We start from the raw sequence: 23,658 nt of genomic DNA on the forward strand, positions 1-23,658 counted from the left end.
AGCTTAAATATAATTTATAGCTAACAAAATAAGTAACAATGAGGAAATCTGTAAAATCTTATTGCAGAATAATATATCTGACAACAAAGGAAGTCTAAATAGCCATTCTAGTTTTGTCAATTGATTTACTTATTCTTGAGAGCCTGCTTTGGAGAAGATGGTTGACTATTTAGGGTTTCTGGTAAGAGAAAGTAATCTGATCTGAAGTTAAATAATATATAGCATCATGCCTATATTCATTTTTAAATGTAGTTGTAAACTATCCCACTATGACCAAGCAGCCAGGACAGCTAACATCAGAATTGCTGAACATAAGGATTATATCTGTTTTCATCAATACAGCCACTTAGGACTTGTTGACCATACTTTGGACACCTGTCATAGAATATGCTAGAAGAAAGCCATTCTACTCCATTGCAGTAAATATAAACATGAAACTTTCCTTGAATCTGGTTCTGCCTTAAGAAACTACCCTAACCTCAACAAATTTGGCTGTATTGAAGTACAGGGGAAGCCCTCATCTTCTGTACTTCAGCTCAACAGCCAAGGATGCCTAATTTAGTCCACTAGGGGACACTATTTAGAATGACTTTAGGCCTACTCTCAGTTGACAGGCTTCGTCTTCATTAGTTAATGTAGGTGCCTGCATACACATCTTATATTTTGTTCCTGAATGATGGCAATTTGACTTTGAGGAAATATTGGAAGCATTAAACTTTAGTTAATATATTAGTCACATTGTAATTTCCTTAAAAAATAGTTATGAATAGACAATATATATGACCAGTACTATTGACAGGTTGTGGCAAGGAGGCAGCCTGCCTCACGGCCTGGCTTAATAAGGGCACTCGTTCAGCCATACTGTAGTAGGCGCCATTGCTACGCCGTAGCAAGTGCGGAAAGAAGCTTTTCCAACCTTAAACTGATTAAGAATTATTAGCAAACAGCAATAACCAAAGAAAGATTGGTTGGTCTAGCAACTATATCGATAGAGGCAGACATAGCTTATAATTTAAATTTAGAAGTGCTAATAAACAGTTTTATTGTGCGATATCCCTATAGAGCAGACATTTAATTAACATTATTATGTAATTGTTTTGAGTTAATGTTTCTCTTGTAATAAAAACAAAATAGCAATTGGAGATTTTCTTATACTTTTGTCTTATAATCCATCAAAGGTGATATTTAACTGTTTGTCTCAGGGCACGATCTAATCTGGCGATGGCCCTGTATATGCCTTACCACCAGATCTAGGATAATGCCAAAGATGTGGATCTATGACATAAAACTGCATTTAGAATGGATTAGTATATATTAAAAATGCAAGATAAAGTGCAAAGGATGTTCAAGGTTCCTACACTTATCTCCTAAATGGATTACCATGTGTAGGCTATTTTACCAAGACAAATTATTGTCCTGGTCTCGAGTCAGTAAAGATTAACTAGGGGGTTTGTGGTTTCAGGGTTTTCATGTGATTAAAGACTTTAAACCATCAGTTTACCTATACAGAAATGATCAATGGCATTTAAAAACTCATTACACAAATGGATAAATCTTCAACAAAAGGCATGGAATATAGCCAGAGGAATTTTTCCATTATAAAGTTGATTTTAACAGCAATGACAATTAAAACAAAATTGGTGAAGATCTTTATGTTAATATGACCCATGAAAGTCTGTTAGCCTACAGTTCATTAGTATAGAACAATTAGTATTAGTGGTCTGGATGGGGTAAAGTTTAGATAATTTGGAAATCCTACTTGAGACCAAATGAACTTTTCATCACTTCAGGCTTCTAATAAGCAGGCTGATGGTCTCACATTGGGTGATAAAATTCATCTAGCACCTAGAAACATTTACAAAAGTTAGCAGAGTTTGTTCTCCCAGAAACTAATTTTAATAAATGAGCCAGAAAAATAGATGCAATTAATAGATATAATATATAACCTCATGGCCTTAGCTACTCTAAATGTAAATCCAAAACAACCCAACCTATGATTGGTGGTGGTCAAACCACACGACCTTGGATTAGAGAACAGATATGTTAACCATTTGACCTTAAGTGTGTCATAAGCATTTTCTATTTAAGAGAAAATCATCACAGGCGACTTGCATTCTAGGTAACGCTTCTGAAACAGATGTTTCCAATATGATTAAATATTTAATGTAGAGTAGTTTTTACAAGCTACATGTGGTTCTGGAGGGGAGGGGGGCGGAATCACCATTTTCAAGAAACCAGCACAGAGTGACTTCCCCCCCTCTTTTTGTCCTATCAACCAACTTCTGCAATCCACACATGCACTCAATCTATCTTCATAGGGAACATTCCACAGGCCACTTGGTCACTTGCCTCTGAATCTTCTCCACTGCTTCCTCATCCCCAAGAAATTCCGGACACCAGACTTGAGCAGAGTAATCCTATTTCCTGGAGTACAGTGTGATGCACAGCTTGTAATCTGTTTATCCCAGAATACATAATTTACATTACTTGGCATTAAACTTATGCCCATACTGACAGCCTATTTAAATTGTCTTGCAAGCTCTCCACATTACCTCGATTAACTATTACTCTACCCAATTTCATATCATCAGCAAACAACTGAATATTTCCTTTGAAGTTATTTCCTATATGATTTATGTACAAATTAAATAGCAATGGTCGCAGCATGGAACCTTGCAGCACACTACTAGTCACCTGTTTTCACCTCGATTCTCTCCCTCCATATACCACTTTTTTTGATATCTGCCCAGCAGCCACTGTCTTATCCACTTAACCAGTGTCATATCCATCCCCATTTGTTCTAATTTACATAACAGTTCCATGTGGTATTTTGTCAAAGGCCTTTTCAAAATTCAACAGAATCATCGTGTAGCCATTTCCTTCTTCCAACTCTGCTGTTACCCTATAATAAAAAGTTAGTAAATTATTAAGGCATAACCGAACCTTCACAAAGCCATGTTGCCTCTCATACAGTTTAATTTTTATCCACCCATTCTTGAATTCTCTTTTTGACCAATTTTTCCAGTACTTTTACCACTACACCTGAGATACTGATTGATCTATAATTTGCTACTGCAGTCTTAGATCCTCCCTTATGCAAAGAAATAATTTTACCCTCTTTCCACTCCCTTGGAACTCTACCAGAGCTGAGACTTAAATTAAACAACTTAGTCGAAGGCATTGCCAGTTCCCTTGCACTCTCACAAAATCCTAGCTGATATCCCATCTAATTCCACTGCTGTATTTACATTGAGATTCTGCAATATCCCAAGAACCTCTAATTCATCCATCTCTGTTCCTGGATTAGTATCTGTAACATATGTTAAAGCAGTAAGTATACTATTTTATCTGCTTCTGTCACCTCGTGATCATCATCACTCATTAAGGTTAATCTTCCATAGTCATCCTTCCTCTTACTTGCCGCATAATGAAAGAACTCTTTGGGATTTCTTTTGGCTTTCATGGCTAGATTCTTCTCATAACCTGATTTTGACTTCCCTGTCATGTTGATCACCTTTCTCTTTATATGCACTCCACAGCATTTTCTTCTTCTTCTGTAGCTGATGCTTAATGATATTACTCATCCATATAACTCCTACCTCATTAACCCTCCTTACCATAGGTATACAATTTAATATTGCTTCCTCTAGATGATCCTCAACTATCTCTCATGCACTATTAACATCCTTATCCAACAGTTTTATGACATGGCACAGATTTAAGCTTCTTCCTAAGCTAGTCATAATCACTTGCCTTGTAGATCCACATATAACCCTTCTTGACAGAATAGTTCTCATGTTGTACGATCTCTCCGAAGTCAAGACTCGATGGTCACTTTCACCAATTGGAGGCAATGTGGTCATCTTGGTTATGGATAGCTCTTCTGATCCTATGACCAAGTCCAAAACTCTCACACCCCCTAGTCCACTCCATTACATGCTGCCTCAAGTAATTATCTCTTAGTAGGTGTATAAATTCAAGTTCCTTCCTGCCATGTGATCTTTCTTCCTTCCAGTCTATAGCTCCATACTTGAAATCCCCCACAATAATCACTCAACCTGTATGCACTGTACTAATTGGACAATGCATGTCTTGCAACTCATCTGTTGAACTCCCTGGCCTATAGCAACAACCAATTGTATATTTTGTCTTACTAGCCTTAATCTCACATCAGACTGCTTCAAATGAAACTCCCCTGCATATCTCCTATTCTTTTTGGCTGCAATTCATCTGCTACCATCAGCAGTACCCCTACCCTCATCCTATCTTCTCTATCTTCCTTGAAAATAATAAACACTATCGCAGTAACTAATGCCTATAACTTTTGGCAATGTTGCACTAACCAATGCCAAAAACTCCTTGATCCTGATACTTCTGGCATTAGTATATAGAGCAGCACCTGTTAAGGCCATTCTCACAATCACTTGCCTCACGGGTGCCTTCACACAAACTCACCTGCTTCTACCTTAATTGCTTAAGTTTTCCTGAATTTGTACTTCAGCATGCTCAGCGAACAAAGCTTTTTCTAGATACTTAATACCCAAACCATTTAGATGCATATCATAATGTGGTAGGAAACTTACAATCTTCACCTTATATGCCACTGGGACCATGGTATCCAGTTCAAACGAATTCTGATGTTTTCTGTAAAAAATCTCAGGAAGATTAAATGTTTTGTGTTCTTAATAAATCTTCACCAGTGCAAGAATTGGAAAAACAGGAAAGCTCCCCCCACCCATTTGATGGCTTTTACAGACAACACAATACTTGCATTTGGATGGTTTTGTTGGTTTGCTAACTATGGAGGAGGGGAAGAACACTTTCCTGGCTTCTTTTCTTTCAATTCTTTCATCTCCCTGAGACTTAAAGTGTTATTTACATGTATAACCAACGTTTAAGTTTAAACACATGCATCCAGGAAAGATATGGACTGTGCAAAAGTTATAGCCAACAACTTTGGTAGAAAACCAAAAAGTATGACTGTCATTTGGATACGAGTTTCCTGTTTTATTGGCCTTTTCAAAATTAGTTTTGGATATGTTAGCTGACAGCAACTGTTCTGATTTTTAATATAAACAGAATAAATAAGTTTAAATAAAATCAAAATTGTAATATGTTTGATTCTGTTGTTATACAATCTTGAAACAATATTCAGCAAACCAAAGCTGAAATCAAGAACATGAAGATAAGGTGAACAAATATTTCCCTATCAGTAAGAAACAGTTTTCAGTGATATATTCGGTGTAAATGAAAATAATCAGACCAAGGAAATGAGACAGAGAAATTAAAGATGGTCTTCACTTGATATTCTTATAATGAAGACAGCATGTTTTCAACATGTTGTCTTCATTATAAGAATATTTGAACATATGAAGAAAAATAAACTCTGAACTCTGGATTTTTTCCTCACGAGTGAGGAAGAAATCAAGAGTGTCAGGAAAGCAGTTATCTGATAGGTACATGAAAAATTTGGGTGAGATTACTGTTGACAGTATAAACTCCTAGCATCTTTATTTGCTGAATCATTGCAGGTAGAAAAGGAAAGTCTGCTGGAGTGCAAACATTACAATTTCAAAAGAAGATGATTTCACCATTAGGATATCTGTATTATAGATAAATCAACATTTAAAATAAGGAAATCAAAAACTTGGGAATGGCTAATTTTCGAAAGCAATAAATCTTGGACAGCTAATGGATTTGATAAAATCGGGCAGAAGAGGAGAGTACTAAGTTGGAAACTCTGACATTGTAACAGTACTACTACTAATTTTTTTGGAGATGAGTAGTAATGCAAAAGTAGGCATAGCTTTTGCATATTGAAAAGTGCAATGAATACGAGTATGGAATAAAGACTATGCATGTTTGTGAAATGAATCTCTATGGTTTTATTTTATTGTATTTTTTCCCCTGTGTGTAGTCTATTTCTATTTGCTTGAGTTTTCGTGGTTGGTTTAGGATGAATTTTGAAGATCCACAGAGGAATTTGAAGTCAGAAAGAGTAGCTAGCAAAAAGAAAAGGCCAGTTCTTTTGGGGGATCTTAGCAGAACAGTATGAAACATTTCAGAAACAGAAGGTTTCTGTAAAAAATTGGAGAGAAGAGGTAAGTTAATAATAATGGTAAGTACAGTACTTGCCAGATTTCTGTTCAGAACATGGACTTAGTTATTACACATACCATTTTCCAACATAAAGAACAATAAATTCACATGAAGAAAGCATCCTAAATATCAAGTCATACTAAGTTGATAATGATATCCTGACACTAGGCCAGCCTGGTTGCCTGAGTGGTTAGTGCATCTGCTCTCCAGTCAAGAGGCTGCAGATTCCAATCCCACCAAGGGCATGGATGTTTGGTGATTGTCCTACAAACCAATTACCATATGCACTGCTGTGACCTGTGTCCTGGTGTAGTATGACCCTTGATGTCGTCTCACCACAAAAATAAAATAAAAACCTGACACTAGTCAGGATACAAGACTATACAGGGGATTTGAAATAGGAGGAAATCAACATTTAGTTAAGCAGGATAGTGTATATCGTCTTGAAAATAAAAATACGTACTAAAGCGTTAAAAAGAATCAAAGTTGTGAGACTTTCAGAAGTGAACTGCAGATTGAAATAAATATTACTGGAGAAAAGAAGAGTTTGTAAACAGGAACTAAAGCTGGGATACTCAGCAGCAAAATCTGAAAAAATGTGATTCACCAAAGCAAATCTACGTAAAGTTATTTACAAGGACAGAATAATCGGACCTTCATAGTGAACAAGAAATGAAAGACAGTCCTAGAGAATAATTTATCAAAAGTTTCTCACTACACAGCAATGAGAGAATATCAAGAAGAATGTAAGAAAGCTAAGCCATGTGTAAAAGTTGGTTAAACCAAACTTATGGGAATTTTATTCTGGTAAGAATAAAGATATTATAAGATGACAAACTGGGTTTAATACATCAGAGATTTTGATACAGAAGTGTTACATACTAGTTTCGCCACGTAACTGGTGGCTTCATCTGGGCAAGATAACTCTATACAAAAATAGCTTAAAGAACAAAATCAAGCTTAAATTACAACTAATACATAACCAAAGGATGAAAATGATCAAATTCATATGAACCGTTACATGAACATGTGGAGAATGTATGTTAGCACTTGGTCAGTAATTGTTTAGCAGGTGCATCCTATAATTGGTTACGAAGTTGAATTCTGCTATGCTGAGCAATCTTATGAGTGATTTCCAGATGTCACCAAGGATCATCCCTTAGTTTCTGTTTAAGCTAACTCTTGAACAGATCACTAATGCAGCTTCTTTTATTGAGCAGGAGGTGTAGTCAGAGCTGGCGCTAGGGTCTTTGCCACCTGCATGCAATTTCTATCTAAGCACCCCTGTAACAATCTGGGCGCATGTGGTTCTTTTATGATAATAAAAATTTAATTTATTTGAAATTTCTTAAATAAATTTTGACAGAACAGCCACACGTTGGTTCGCAAAATGTAACGAACAAAGGTGTGTTGACCAAGCGGGATAATCATTAAAAATCCAAATTTTTAAAAAATTCTCAAAATTTAAAGCAAATTTTGATAAAGCCACTTCACTTTAATCGTTGAATATAATGATACAGGGATTATAGCCTACGCACCGACCTGAATCGCTAACAAAATTAAAATGAATTTTAATTAAAGTTAAAATTTATTTGAACTAAAGTTTAGAAAATTCTTGCATTTTACAAGTTACTAAATTCTTATGGGAGGGGGGAGTCAGACCACACCTCCTCGCGACCCCCCCAGACCCTTGAAGCTCTTGACCAAATTTCTTATGGTCCGATTTCAAGGTGACTAACGTGGCAACGGCATCCAATTTTTTAATGAAGACTCAACTGCCCCAATTCTGAACTGACACTCACTCACTCACATCTTTGCCTGTCCAGCAATTGCAGCAGCCTTGAAAGAAATGGATCCTAATCCTGAACAACAGCTCTATACAAGCAGAATCATAGACATGGCCAGGGCAGTGTGGGGAGCACACGGAGGCATCTAGGACTCTTCAAAGGACAAGACAACAACAACTAAATTCTTAGTAACTTATAAAAATTATTCAAAAACTTTTACAAGTGGAACTATCTTCTAGGAAAATAAAAGAAATTCAAGATAGATGAGAAAATAAGAAAAGAATTCAGAATAATTAGAACATATTAGAATAAATTAAATTACATAAATATACTTGCAATTTTTTTTATTAAAATTTTAGGGTTTTTGATTTCATATTCACAAAATTAGAAATAATGGTCTTAACGTCTAATTTTGCACATATATCATTTTTAATAGCTATTAACGAACTAACAAGCCTTTTTTGTGACATACTTCTTAAGTAGGTTTTAATCAATTGCAACTTGGAAAAGGAACGTTCACCGCTCGCTACACTAACAGGTAAGGTTAATAGTATTCTTAAAGCAATTAAAAAGTTAGGGAAAGATAAATTATTGGAAACAATAAAATTAAGAATATCGAAAGGGTTTTGAATATTTAAATTATCCTTCCATAAAATATCCTGGAAAGCACATAACTCGTCATATAGTTCTATTGCATTTACGTCTTTATTGTCGCCGTCCTTCAAAAGAATTTCTAAATTGTCACAATTTTTTCGTAAATCATCATTATTAATTTGTAGTAATCTATACAATAAATTGAAATTATCATAATATGTTTTTAGTTGTTCAAAATGTTCTATTAACGAACACACTGCAACATCTAGAAGTGTATAAAACACTTCACTCTAAATTTATCTTCTGGCGATTGTGGCGTTTCGTCATAATGCTCGTAGTCAAATTGTCGTGTCTTCTTTTGTCGTCAAACTTCCATACCAGTTTTAAATTCTTGTTCTCCATCCACCTCTTCACTCAGTTCTTTTGCTGTTTGTAGAACTTCTTTAAAATTTGTATCTGATCGATACTCTTGTAAGAATATTTTTAAGTTTTTGATAGATTCTAAAGCAAGTGTAATGTTCATATTTTTGTCTTGAAGTATTTTACTCACAGGGTTTATTCTGTTAAGTAAATCATGTCAAGTTATAAGAGAGCAAATAAATTTGTAGTCCTTTATTTTGGCACATAATGTTTGTGTTTCATGCAGAGTTTCTTTATTAAAATTTTCATTATTTAAAATTTCAAAAAGTGCATCATAAATTTCTCCTAACTGATATTGTAGAGAGGGATTGCATTAATTTTACTTTCCCATCGTGTTTCTGATGGCTGTTTCAATGTTAATTTTTTTTACGAATTTTAAAAGGATTGCCCATTGTTTGTAAGAGTATGAAAAGAAATTGTATATTTCTTGAATAATTGCAAAGAAACTAATTGTAGCTGCATCATTAATGATTAAATTTAGGGTATGAGCAGCACATGGCACGTAAAAAAGCTCGAGGATGTTTGTTCAAAAGCAAATTTTGGAGCCCATATGTTTTCCCTTTCATATTTACCCCATTGTCATACCCTTGACCTCGCATGTCTTCAATAGGAATGTTCAGTTTTTCCAGTTGTTCCATTATTGTTGCACATAAACCACGTCCTGTGGAATCTGATACATCTGCAAAACCTAAAAAGTTTTCCCTGATCTTGACAATTCCATTGTCACAGGAAACAAAGCGAATAATGGTCATTTGTTCTGTTTTACTTACATCAGGTGTGCAGTCAAAAATTATGGAATAATATTTAGATTTTCGAATTGATAATAAAATTGTATCCTTGATTGCGTTACTTAAAGTTTCCAATATTTCATTTTGACTGTCTTTCCTCAAATAGTGTACTCTATTGTTTCATTGTAGGGCCCTTTCAACATGATTTTCCATAATGGGATCAAACTTCGCAAACAGTTTGACTAATTTTAAAAAATTGCCATTATTCCATTCATATAATTTATCAGATGATCCACGAAAAGCTAAATTTTGGCTACCAAGGAATTTTATAATTTCAATCAGGCGTTCTAAAACGCTCGTCCAATGTTTCTTTTCCATTTCATACATGCTTTGAGTCTGGTAATCAATAGTAGTTTTGTTTTTTAAATTTTTATCAAGTTCCTTCCATTTTAAGAAATTTTTCATGTCAGTTAAACTAGTCTCACGTTTATGCAAAGTTGTACTTACATTTCTCCAATCGTTATAACCTTCTACAAGACTACTTGACTCAGCAGGTGCGAAAAGTTTGCAACAAAAGCAAAAAACAGACTTTAAAGTTTCAGAATAAATGAGCCATGTTCTTGGCACGAGCTCCATGTTTTCCATTTTTCTATTATAATATGTGTTGCCAAATTTACGACCATATGTATCTCTGGGATATATTATATTTTTCTTTTGGACAGGCCCCATTTCAATTAAAACAACTAGTAATTTTTCATCAAAATTTCCCCTTTCACCTGGATCTTCTAAATTTACAGAGACTAACAATGTATTAGTTTCGTGGTCAACTACAACTAAATCTTCTACGAACTGTTTTTCACTTAAATCACGCATCTTGTTCAACAGTTGCAATAATACTTTCATGCAAACTGGATGATGTGCACGGTTCTTCAACTCTGATTTCTGATGTATCGAGTTGGTTACAATCTGCATCAGAATATTTTAACAAATTTATTAAGAGCCCTAGTTTGTTTCTTAATATCCGCTTCTTTCGCAGCATGATGCTTACAATTTTGTGCACCAGATAACTTTTTTAATTTTTGATTCCATTTCTATTTTATACCCACAAGAAATTATTACACAACACAACACAGAGACGAAATAATAGTCCGCACTGCGCTACTGTTAGTAGCCTACTGAGATGCGTACCATATGACTGGTTAACTAGTAACAAATGTTTTGTACGCAAATTCGTTTCTGCGCATAAAAACCGTTCACCATTTCCCTTCAGATAGACTGCAGCAGACACAACATTCTGCAGGCAAGCATTTAGCCTGCTATCACTGCAAAATTGTAAACAAGCCAGCTGATCAAAGAGGCAGCTGTTTAAATTTTCATTTCGGTGTATCCAGCCTTATTTATTTTAATATTAATCATTCTAAGAATTTTTGTTTTTATGATAAAAATTTTGTTTCTTAAAAATGAACTTATGAACCGTGCCCCAGCGACGAAGCCCCCTTCGTTGCAGCGCCCGCATGCTGGCTTCCGCCGGCCCTGGGTGTAGTCATCTTCTATGTATGGCATAGTACTTTTATCCCATTCAATATTGTGGCTTGTGTTGGAAAAATGGAAAGCTAAACCAGAATTATCTTCTCTCTTATTGTTTACATCTCCAATATGTTTCTTTTTTCTTATTTTGAAACTTCTAGAAATTTTTCCTATTTAATTCAATCCGCAAGAACACGGGATGTTGTAAACTCCAGGGTGTTTGTAAAATTCAATCTTGTCTTTTGGTGACTGTAATATATTGCAAACAGTCTTTATTGGTTTGAAAATTATAGTAAAGCTAAACAGATATATTGGAAAATGTCTTTAGCATTATTATGCGAAAGGATGCAACATACAAGGTTTGCCCTAGGTCAAGTTGATTCATCATGTCTTCATTTACATTACATTATTTCTAACAGCATAGAAGCTAACCTATGGTCCCTTATAGACAATATGATTAATTATACTTTTAATAGGACATTCTTTACTACCAAGAACAGACTTATCAAAAAATTTAATGCTCTATATGAAAAGAGTTGCAATTCAAGACCCAAACTTCCAAACAAAGTTGTTTTCAACCTTTCAGACTACAACTTAACATCTGCAGAAGTTAACATCTAAAAAAAGGTTTTAATTTTGCAGTCTCTCCGGAGTTTACACCAAAAGTAGACATTATGTGCAAAGTCGAGAAGGGTCTTCATTTTTTTACCTGTACCTGTTGCAAATGATATAAGGTTAAAGACTGTGATCATACTCTCATCTTCCTGACCACCAAGAAAGAACATCACCCCTTTGGTAAAGAGAACACTAACCAATTTAAAGAAAAATGAAGAGATAATTAGACTCAAAGCAGACAAAGGCAACTCCACCATCATTTTAAATACCAGAGATTATATATCAAAGATCTCAGTTTTACTTTCGGACACATTCACTTACTGTCAATTAGACTCAGAGCCTACTTGGATGAATCGCATAGAAACCAACAACCTTCTACGTAACATGGATACACGACTAACAGATCTTAATAAGAAACTGAAGTCGATGCATCCGTTAACTCCACGTTTATATGGTTCACCAAAAGTGCACAAAACCGAGATATCTCTTCATCCAATTGTGGATGGAATAAACTCCCCAATTTACTTACTATCTAAATATCTTACTCGTCTTCTGAAAACACACATTTGAAATATAGACACATATATCAAAAATACACAACATTTCATTGAAAAGTTAAAAAATGTCTCAACATCAGGAAGACATATTTGCTAACCTAGATGTGTCTTTGTTTACGAATGTCTCAGTGAATGAAGTCATGACTCTCATAGACAATCTATTTCCTCAAGACATTGCTCAGTGTTGTAGACATTGCCTAAATTCAATTTTTTTCAAGTGAAATGGGAAGATCTATAAACAACTGTCATCCCTTGCAATGGGAAGTCCTCTATGACTCATCCTCCAGACTTATTTATGGAAAAGTTGAAAAAAGATACCATGTCACATACGGATCCAAAACCATCAGTATGGTGGAGATATGACAATGACATATTTATCACATGGAAACATAGTGAGGCAGGATTATATGATTTCCTAACTTCCATTGACTCGTTTCACCACAAAATCAAGTTCACCTTAGAACTTGAAAATGAAAGAAAATTATCTTTTTTAGACATATTAATCAAAAAAACAAAAATGGATAATAGCATTGGTCTAAATGTATACCACAAACTGATTCAAGCAGGCCATTACCTGCATTTCACCTCTTCACACCATATTTCACAAAAGCATTATACATATGCTAAAAAACAGAGCACCATGTATCATAAGAGAAAACAGAGTTTTAACAGATGAATTAGATCTTATCCTCAAAACATTAAAAAACAATGGTTACATTACCCAAAAAAAATTAACGAAAAGGATTCTGTTCTTCACTCCCTCCCAACAGCAAACCTACAAAAATCATTACAGAGCTTCCGTTTCCATTCCTTTTGCTGGCACAGTTTCACAAAGAATTGCCAACCTGCTAAGGCCTCATGACATCCGAGTTGCTTTCGAACCAATATAGACTGTTCACAACATGTTACGGTCCCCAAAAGACAACATTAAATTCTACAAACACCCTGGAGTTTACATGTTCTTGCAGATTGAGTTATATAGGAAAAATATCTAGAAGTTTAGAAATAAGAAAAAAGAAACATATCAGAGATGTAAACAACAAGAGAGAAGACAATTCTGATTTAGCTTTCCATTTTTCCAACACAAGCCAGAATATTGAATGGGATAAAAGTACTATGCCGTACATAGAAGATCACTACATCTCTTGCTCAATAAAAGAAGCTGCAGTAGTGATCGGTTCAAGAGGTAGCCTAAACAGAAACCAAGGGATGATCCTTGCTGACATCTGGAAATCACTCATTAAATTGCTCAACACAGAGTTCAACTCTGCAACCAATTATAGGACACACCTGCTAAACAATGACTGACAACTGCTTACTTACACGCCCCACATGTTCGTGTAACGGTTTTCACGAATTTGATAATTTTCATCCTTCGGTTATGTATTAGTTGTAATTTAAGCTTGATTTTGTTCTTTAAGTTGTTTTTGTATAAAATTATCCTGTCCAGATGAAGCCACCAGTTAAGTGGCGAAACTAGTAGGCTAACATTTCTGTATCAAAATCTTCGACCCATTAAACCCAGTTTATATCAACTTATAATATAGTGATGGAAAAAAGACATTCATCAAGAATAAAGATATGATGGTGGAAAAATGTTCTGTTGAAAAAAAAAAAAAAAAGCTCAAAAGAGAACTATATATATATATATATATACACACACACACACACACACACACACACACACACACACACACACACACACACATGTAGAAAGTTTTTTTAACTTGGGTATATTATGTATTCACGATACCAAGTAATTTTATATAAACTTGGTTTTTAATCCCGTTTCCCAAGTAAGCAAACAAACAAGTAAGTCAAGTTTGCGTCTCCACGTAGTACAAGTCTGAGGCAACTCGTGGTAAAGGTGGATTAAGCTCCGATCACTTTCCTTAGTATTTTTCCCTTAATGTAAAGCACATCTCCTTGCGGAGATGTATGATGCTATGCATCGACCTTTATTGAGGTCTCGTCAGTGGGAGCCAGACCTGACAATGCTAAGGTTGAAGTAATGCAGAGCTTATGAATTTTACCTAAACAAGTTGCCACAATGTGCTTTGACCTTATTAAATAAAATCTCAGGATGAGAGATAGGTGTAGAAAGTTTTTTAACTTGGGTATATTATCAAGTAATTTTATATAAACTTGGTTTTTAATCCTATTTCCCAAGTAAGCAAACAGAAAAGTAAGTCAAGTTTGCACCTGCACGTAGTGCAAGTCTGAGGCAACTCAGAATTGGCACTACCAAGAGTTTTGCTAAGATATGGATGAAAACAAAAAAACAAGCACAGGCAGGCAGAGAACTAAATAATGGGGAAACCTACTATGGACAGCAAACAGATTTTTTTCCCCAAGCCATTTCAGTCTTCCAATAAGCAAAGTAGTAGTCTCACACTGTGCAAACATTTGTGCTAATGGCAGGATTAAAACCTATGAAGCTGGTTGAAAATTGGACATCCTATCGTCTTGGCTAACCAGGCCAGCTGAATGGTTATAATATCTGCGAGAAATGTTCAATGTTAGCCTGAGTAAGGCTATAAACTGAAACAGTTCTATTTAAAATATATTGTTAATATATAAATTATTTACCATATTTGGTGTCAAATTAGATCCACATGGATCTTTCCATAAATTAGATCCATGTGGATCTAATTTATGGAAAGTTAGAAGGAATAATCACTGAACGATGTTATTCACAAATATGACTATGAAAGTTTCATTGCTAAAAGGGTGATATACTGTCTCAATAACTGAAATGCTTAACTACATTACAGTTATGAAGCTAGTAGTAAGCATTTTACATTATATGATCATTGAGGCACTTTGTGAAGTAAGCTGCCCTCAGTGTGGAGCAAAAATGAAGATATTTCACACTTATTTGCTAGAATATGGATGAAAATAAGAATATAGTCTCTTGTCAAGTATAATAAAGGACAATAATAGTGCTAATTATAAGCATAAAGGTTATCAGACACATCATATAGTGCCACTTAAACAATGCCATTTTCTTCAATACTTGACTCCCCCCCACACACACACACCATGCCACCAAAAATAATTCTAATTTTGTAACAACTATTCGGTAAATGAGTTTCCACAAATTTTTAAAACCACAAAGATACATCAGGGAATTAATTTATTTGTAAATGTTTCCACCTTCTGTTCGGATATTTAGTTGTATTCTTCCTTTTCTCCTATTCGTGCATTCTCTTCCCAAAGTGTGGCATTTATTAATGACTCAATAATGATGATATAATGACATAATAATGATAATATGAAGAAAACTTCAGAATTAGATAGTTTTTGCAAAATTACCTAATTATATTATGGCTGGATGAGTTCTGTCTTTCATAGATGATAAAATAAAAAGTTGACAAAATTTTTTTTTTAAATGTTGAAACAGTAGTGGTTGGTTTTATACCTGACGAATTGAACATGTCCTTTTGGTTTTATACATCGAAATTTTATGTAAAGGGATAATAAATACTTACTTCTCATCATTCGCGGTACCCGCAAATAATTTAACCTCTGAGCCATATTTATCACTAGCTCGATTAAAGCTGACACTGCGTAGTATACCTCGACGAGTAAACATCACGGTACCTTAAAATATCCCACAGTGAAACCACCACTAATGATGTAACAAACGACGCCTCTGAGCGCCAAAATAAACCGGTACAAGTTTACACATTACAAATGTACTGATGAAACCTTGAAATCAATGAGTCTGTTAATGAAATGATTAATACATACTTGGGTACGATGGACGTAAACGGAATCTCATAACCCTCATCATACTACAATGGCAACACAAACGACATATACAAAGTTCATATTTCCTCCTGCATCCATCTCGCTTCACAAACGGAACCTACTCTAAGAAATGGTTATTTCGCAGATTAAATAACGACGTGTTTATTTTAACAAACAATATTATATTGTATATTCAATAGATTTTTTTTTTTTTTTAAAGCGGAGAAATCTGAATGACGAATGTGTTTTACTCCCAAATTTACTAACAGCCGCTAGTATAGTCCCAGACTATACCAATATCAAACTGATAGTAAGTTAACCAATCTCATACGGAGATATCAATTTTTTATTTTTTTACCGGAAACTATTATTTTTAATCCCGCGTACAGGCAAATCGGTCTTGAGAATACACGCAATTTACAGACAAAAAATATTAGTGATGGACAGTAGATGGCGTTGTGTATAGATGACGATGGCAGTAGTGTTTCTGTGTAGTTTTGGATTAAATGGTGGTTACGGAAAGTTGTAGAGTGCCCTTCTTCGATGAGACATTGGAGGTATCACGTAATTATAATAAATCAAATCCTCAAAGCATAAATCACTGGAATCAATTTTTTTTCGAACAAAGACATTTTACAACCATTCACAAGTTGCAATGCAAGTCTTGGTTAACTTTTCGGTCAACAATAGTGACAGGAATGTTTGAATCCACGAGAGTGGAAAGAAAAACACCGGGTTCTTTGTAGGATTTTGCATTATTTATAGGAAAATTGTCTGCGTGGTTAGCTTAGTAGCTTTGCGCTTCGCAACCATATGCCTGGGGAAGGAGTGTCCTAGGTTCGATTCCCATCGACGACGTGAGGTGCTCACGGATCTTCCTCAGCCAAGTTGGCTGGTCTTGGGCGTGGACAGCAAGGTTTTTTCCATCAGTTTATCTGGAGTTTTTCATCCTGCAAACCGGCCCCGTGAACACACAGGGTACAGTTATAATATATAGTACGGTAAGGAAGGCAACGGGGAAACCACCATGCACATTATCGTTTCCCTAGATGGTGGCGTATACATAGCTGTCCCTAAACAGCCGAAAGGCTATAACCACAACAAAACAAAAATAGGAACATTAGACTAAATATGTTTTTTTTTCTTCGAAGTAGAGCAGTATTTATTATTAAAATATGCCAAATAAAGAATTATGAATATAAACAAGAAAAAAAAACACCTCTTTTTTGCAATCAGTTTAAATTAATCGAATTTTATACCAATTAGTATTTGCAAGAGGAAGCAAAGCGCTAACGTCGATGATATAGCATAACAAGAAACAAAATTCTCTTGGTATCACACAGCTATTAACAATGAAAAATAATATAATAAAGTAATAACGGTAACCTCTAGAGTAAGGGTAATGCGTCCGAGGAAACAACTTGGGGGGGGGGGTTGTGTCTAAGTAAACAGAACAACCATTTCCAACAAAAACATTGTCCCTACTAAGAAATACCAATTATTCACTAAATAATGCTTTCCAGAACTGGTTGGCGCTTTAAATCTCGAACAGTTGCTACTAATATACTGGTTGACTACTCTTTCACTACAATATTGAGTTAACTGATATGCGGATTCCTGGGAAAAATGCAAAAAACATCCTTACAATTCGACCTGTGCATTCCCTTAACTTTACAAAGTCGAAGTCCTTCCTAACCACTCATTCCAAATATCAATCTAGTCACTCTGTGCCTTCTCCAGCATATGAATATCCTTTCTAAGATAGGTTAGAATATTTAGATATCATTATAAAACATTCGTTTTGTATCTTCTGCATAAGCAAACCTCTCGATTAACTTTTTCACACGATCCTGTTCAACAAAAATTGTAACAGAGGCAGAAAGATGTTTCAAGACAGTTGCTCTTTAATTACGTAAAGGGTCATTTTAAGTAAAGAGAGAAATAAATTAATGGTATTCTTCCAGTTAAATGCGATATAAAAAACAGCAACAATGTTGTATAAATTAACAAATTGAAATAAAAGTATTATAACATATTGTACACTTAATTACCACTGTGCGCAAATACAAAACAGATTTGAAAGACAGTAGTAACTGATATTCTTTAATTTTAGGTTCGAAAATGCAGTTGCAACGGAACAGACATAAGATGCAGAAATGCACACGAAAGCAATGGACAGTTAATAATACTCATATCAGCAACTTTTGTAATTATTTTCCACCTGGATATATGAGCTTTTTCATTTGAAGGTGAGTTAGCCGATCTCATAGCAGGATTTTGTTCTCCCGGAAACTGGAGTTTTTCATCCCGAGTACAGGCAAATCGGCCTTCAGAACACACGCAATTTACAGACAAAAAAATACTGCTGGTGGTGATGGGCAGTAGATAGAGTTGATGGTAGTTGTGTGTAGTAGGAGAATGGAGTATTTTATAGTAGGGGAGGCGGTTAGACGTGTGGCGGAGTGGAATAGAGTGCCCCCTGCGATGAGCCCTCGGAGATGTCACATAATATTTCCATACGTCATTTTATATAGTTTTTTTATGTGAATCATTATAAACCTCTCGCACATTTAGTACCGTCAGTTAGCTAAGGGTAAGATAATACTGTCACTCTACTCTACCATACATAGAATTTTTACATGCCACTTCAGGACTTTCCAATAAGCAGATAGCCTTACGCGGAGCGATGAAATTTATTTACCGGCTAAAAACATTCACAAACGTAAACTTGTATGGGTTTGAGAGCAGACAAACTATGCTAGCAGTAGCAACAGTTCAACTGAATATAGTCCTCAAGTAGCAATGGTATTCAAATAGTCGTGCACATTGATGAGGAGGAGGATTTATTTAAGAGAAACAACTAGAAATCCTGCTCTGCAAAGCAAAATTACCCCCCCCCCCTCCTTATGTGTAGGACTAAACTGTCCAGAAATGGATGTATTTTTGTGTCTTCGTAAAATAAATCTGCAATAGTATGAGTGTTCCTTTATTCCTGAGTTGAAAAGCGTCTCCAGGAAAACCTGGTTTATACTTTTCCTCTGAAGAGTTTCATCTCGTATTCCCAAGCATCTTAAATGAAAATTTGTCATTACAATGTTTCACGTGAGAGGAGAAAAAAATTTCCAACAACTTCTCTCCACTTTTCTTCCGGAAACTGATTTCTCATTGCACAAAGCAGGCAAACATAGCCAGAAGAACCAATTAACAGACATAATACACTGCCACACAGCTTAACTGCTTTAGCCGTAATTCAAATAGACTAAACATTTTGGTACCAAACTAATAAAAATACTTATGGCATATTTGGAAATCAAAATATTTCGTCAACTGACACTGATCCTATGCCATGCCACTAAAGGTGTTTGGATATAAGGCTGAAGTTGGATAGAAGTAACTACGAACAATTAGGTAATCTAAAATACTTCGGTAATAAAACAAAGTCCGATAAATTTTACACAATTATGAATGTACTGACTTACTAGATTTCCGTCATTTAATACGCTCTCATTCGAAAGAAATCTACATAAATTTTCCAGTCTATTATCAAAATTTTAAATAGTGTTGATCAATATAAATGTTAAATTATTCGCGTGATATACGATAAGAACGTACTGCTGTATTCCACACGAGCTGTACTGAATTGAAGAATGAACATTTCATCCAACAAATATACAAATATTTGGTCAGAATTAAAAGTAACATTTAAACGGCAACGTATTTCTCCATTCAAGACAAATAAAATTTCCTAATTACATCAAAGTCAAGAGGTAATCCATTATAGAAAACAGTCATTGTAGCCAAGTATCTGAAGATACTGTTCATTTTGAATTTACTTATACTTTTATTCCTTATCTGTTAATATAACCATAGAGAAGAGGTACCGATCATACTAGGAAGAGAAAGAAATAAGCATTTATTTCTGATATATAATGACAAAAGTGTTCAAGAAGAAAATCCTTGCAATCTTCGATGGCTTTCATCTACCTCTGTCTTTGAGAACAGCCTTCCTCGCAGATTTTTCCCCAAAGGCTACGACATCTAACTGTTCAAAAATCAACACATTCTTCTCCACAGCCACTTGCTTGTCCACTTTGGCGATAAGTTTTGTCATCTCTCGTGTGTGGGAAGCTAAAGCACTAGATAATTGCAAAATTATGTCGACAAATTTAAGAAAAACCATTTTAAAAAATTTCATAAAATCGAAATGGTGAACACAGAATGAGTAAGTTGGAATCATTTCAACATGGGTGAAGAATTTTCTATATTAGCACTGATATACTAGTGTAGTTGTTCAGAAAGGTGAGAATGCGTGCCCAATTATTTAAGTGATGATTTAGTGATTTGTAAGATTTTCCCTATTAACTGCCTGTGTTTGTTTATTTTTTATTTTTTTTTTTTTTTCAAGGAGAAAATCCTGCAATCTAAGAAAGGATAACTCAGCGACCAAATACGTCATGAAAAAATGTATCCCACAGCAGAGAGGGGTTTAAACCTAGGTCTTTTTTTTTTTTTTTTTTTTTTTTTTTTTTTTTATACAAAAAAGTGGTGGTTTGACTATCAAATGTATTTATTAGAGGACTAAAGTGGCTTGAAAAGCTCGTGTTTGGTTTATAAGCACACTTTCCAGATTATTATTTAATCCTTATATTCAACCACGGTATTAATACATAAGTTTACAATCTTTTTTCGCAAAATTCAGATAAAAAAAAGTAATGATGGGCATCGTAAACAGAATTAATTACGTTTTCAGTGAAAATTAACATAATTTAAATTAAAAGAATGCAGGAAGATCCATGTAACAAAAGTTACATGGATCTTCCTGCATTCTTTTAATTTAAATTCATTTAAAAATAATTACGCAAAAACTCTTCCCCCCCCCTGCTACAGATTTGGATTATTCCACAAGGTGCACACATACAAAACTTTATTCTACAGTGAAATATCGACAAGTTACAGAAGCAACGTTTTTCTTTTTCTTATCAAAACCTCTAACCTTTATATAAAAACAGACTAAAACGTTTCTATGGAAGTTAACTTATGACCCCCCAAGAATTCAGTTGTAACTACACGTCATTTTACCACACAAATCACAGGCTAATCCATCTACTCATAGCTTTATGTAATGAGAAGGAAACAGACTGTTTCGGTATACGTGAAAACAATTTTGCACTATTAAATGAGTAATTCTCCCCCTCCCTCAAAAATCCTCAACAATTAACTCATCAATAACCGTGATATAATACAGCTTTTAATGATATGGGATCGTGAAGAGTTTCATTATATCAATATTCCTGTAGAATTCTCTTCGCCAGTTTATATAAAAAAAAAAGTCTGACGCCTACATACCAGTTTAACTAACTAGAGCTCAAGGTCATTTGAAAAATATCCCGGGCAGTTTTATTTGGAGAAAGATATTCTTGATTGACTCCTGCCATCACTGTAACTCTCACACAAACAAGGTCATGACAGAATTAACCGATGACATTTGGTTAACCAAGATTTCCTGCTTCACTGAATTTTAAATAACTGTTTCCTCCCCCCACTTAATATCTAGAATCATCTTGGCTGAAATGAATTTACTAAAGCAGGTGCCATAATCAGCAGTATTTTCCGCCTTTTTTTTTTTTTTTTTTTTTGTTTCTTATTTCTATACTTGATACACTCCACGTATGAACGTCTAAAATTGCATCTGTGTATTACACCTTCGTATCTTCACTAGGAAACAAGTCACAAAACCGCATGTTCATTAACAATATAGTTAAGTGCAAAAAATTTTAACATTAAATTAAAAATCGAAACTCACTTTTGAAGCATTAGCCATTTATCATTCTATCAAAACATTTAACTTTTTCAACTGGCATCTCCTTGTCAAAGAAGCTTTCCCATCCCACTGTTCTTTTAATAATTATGAAATTAATAATTAACCTGTATAATTATAATGTAATTAAAATAACAAGTTAATTTTTCATGATGCTAGAAAAACATATGCAGGCACTAAATTTAGCCAGTAGGGTTGGACAAGTGGACAGAATCTCCGCTTTCCAACCACAAGAGTGCGAGTTCGAATCCCATATGAGCATGGATGTTTATGAATGCCAACGTGGTAGATAATTTTATTGCCCTGTTGCAAGAGAACTTTGGTAAGCGTATAATGGAACATTGTTCAGTTAGAAAATAAAATAATATTGCTTCTGAGGCAAAGATTTACCTAATGGCTTAATACATCAGGAAGAAATGGCTGATGTTTTAAATCACTTGGCAGTTGATAAGGCTAGAGGCAGGGATGATATCTCTTGTAGTAAACAGATAATGTGCAGGGTTAATCAATGCATTTCTGATTATCTTCAATGAGTCGCCAAGACTAGGAATAGTAGTACTGTTAAATTGTGAATGAAGCTATGTTATGTAATTTATTATTTTTCATTCACATTTAACATGGCTTATTAAATATTAATCATGGTTTATATAAAATTGTTTATTATTCCTTAATTAAGAATTACTAATTAAATATTTACTCAAAATCTGACCTGCTATTAACTTATAAAATAATAATATGTTTAGAATTTTGTGTAACTAAATATATATGGTGTAACGTAAAGTGTTAATTTATATTTAACTGTATACGTAATCAAAAAGTTAAAGAAGTAGCTTAAATATTCTGTTGTTTTTATTTGTGAAATATTTAATGTTATGTAATCACTCATGAATAATATTAGACCATATATTACATTAGCGAAATGTTTACGTGCAGTCTGTTGTCATGGAGACGCACGCGTAAACAACCACGAGTGGAGTAGAGCGTGGCGTTCGAACGTAAGGTGGGAGTGAAGGTCAGAGATAGATAGATATATAGAGAGGAGTGAAGGTCATAGATAAGAGATATAGAGAAGAATTATTATTAAGAAGGAGGAGAGAGTTTTGCGGCACCAAGATTATATAATCCTCAGGGCAGAGATTTATGAGTATAGTGTTCGGAAGTGAACCTATAAGTAGTGAAACATAAAGTTTAATGTTATAAGCGAAATCTGCTGTTGTTATGAAGAAAGGTTGATGCCGTAATCAGATAAAAGGAAACTGGACAGTCAATGCGAAAATTCCGATTAGTTCCAGTTAATCTGGATTACGATTAAATTCTATGTTGCCCTAGGAAAAGGTTATATTGGTTACTTGGAGAAAAGTGAACAGGAAAAGATATTAGTACCTAATTACTGTTGTTTGGAATAGTGAAGTGCGACTTACAGTAATACAGTTTAAACTATGGAGAATATTTGTTATGTGTGTTCCGCTAATGTTAATTAAGTTAATTCATAAGTGCTCTCTCAATAATTTGATGTATTGAAGAATTTGTCTGGTAAGAGTAGTTGTATAAATTTCTCTATTCTAGCATTAACTGTAATATATCTCCGATGCTCAAGGTCCGGGAATATATTTGCTTGGAATATAGCTTACGTAGTTTATTGCCTGCTGTGAATATACACATTGAGCTGATAGATTTGTGAAGACTGAATAAAATATGAAATTGTTATATTAACTTGAGAGAAGAAGATTTGTGTTTTTTGAGACTGTGAATAGTATATG

General features: G+C 34.5%; 1 protein-coding gene across 8 annotated transcripts in view; it reads right to left on the minus strand.

Moving 5' to 3' along the window:
• Positions 1-23,658, minus strand: part of AMPdeam (AMP deaminase) — a 443,168-nt gene that overhangs the window by 318,234 nt on the left and 101,276 nt on the right. Inside the window, exon 1 of one of the 8 annotated variants that reach the window (XM_090412484.1) lies at positions 15,819-15,938. The exons of the other annotated variants lie outside the window; for them this stretch is intronic. Coding sequence (XP_090268610.1) covers positions 15,819-15,864 — 46 coding nt within the window. The 5' untranslated portion in view covers positions 15,865-15,938. Of the gene's footprint in view, positions 1-15,818; positions 15,939-23,658 lie in introns of those variants that run through there. 8 annotated transcript variants of the gene reach the window in all.

This window comes from Typopeltis vanoorti, chromosome 2 (genome assembly GCF_054136105.1).
Source record: "Typopeltis vanoorti isolate ZY-2024b chromosome 2, IOZ_Tvanoo_1.0, whole genome shotgun sequence".
NCBI lineage: Eukaryota > Metazoa > Arthropoda > Arachnida > Uropygi > Thelyphonidae > Typopeltis > Typopeltis vanoorti.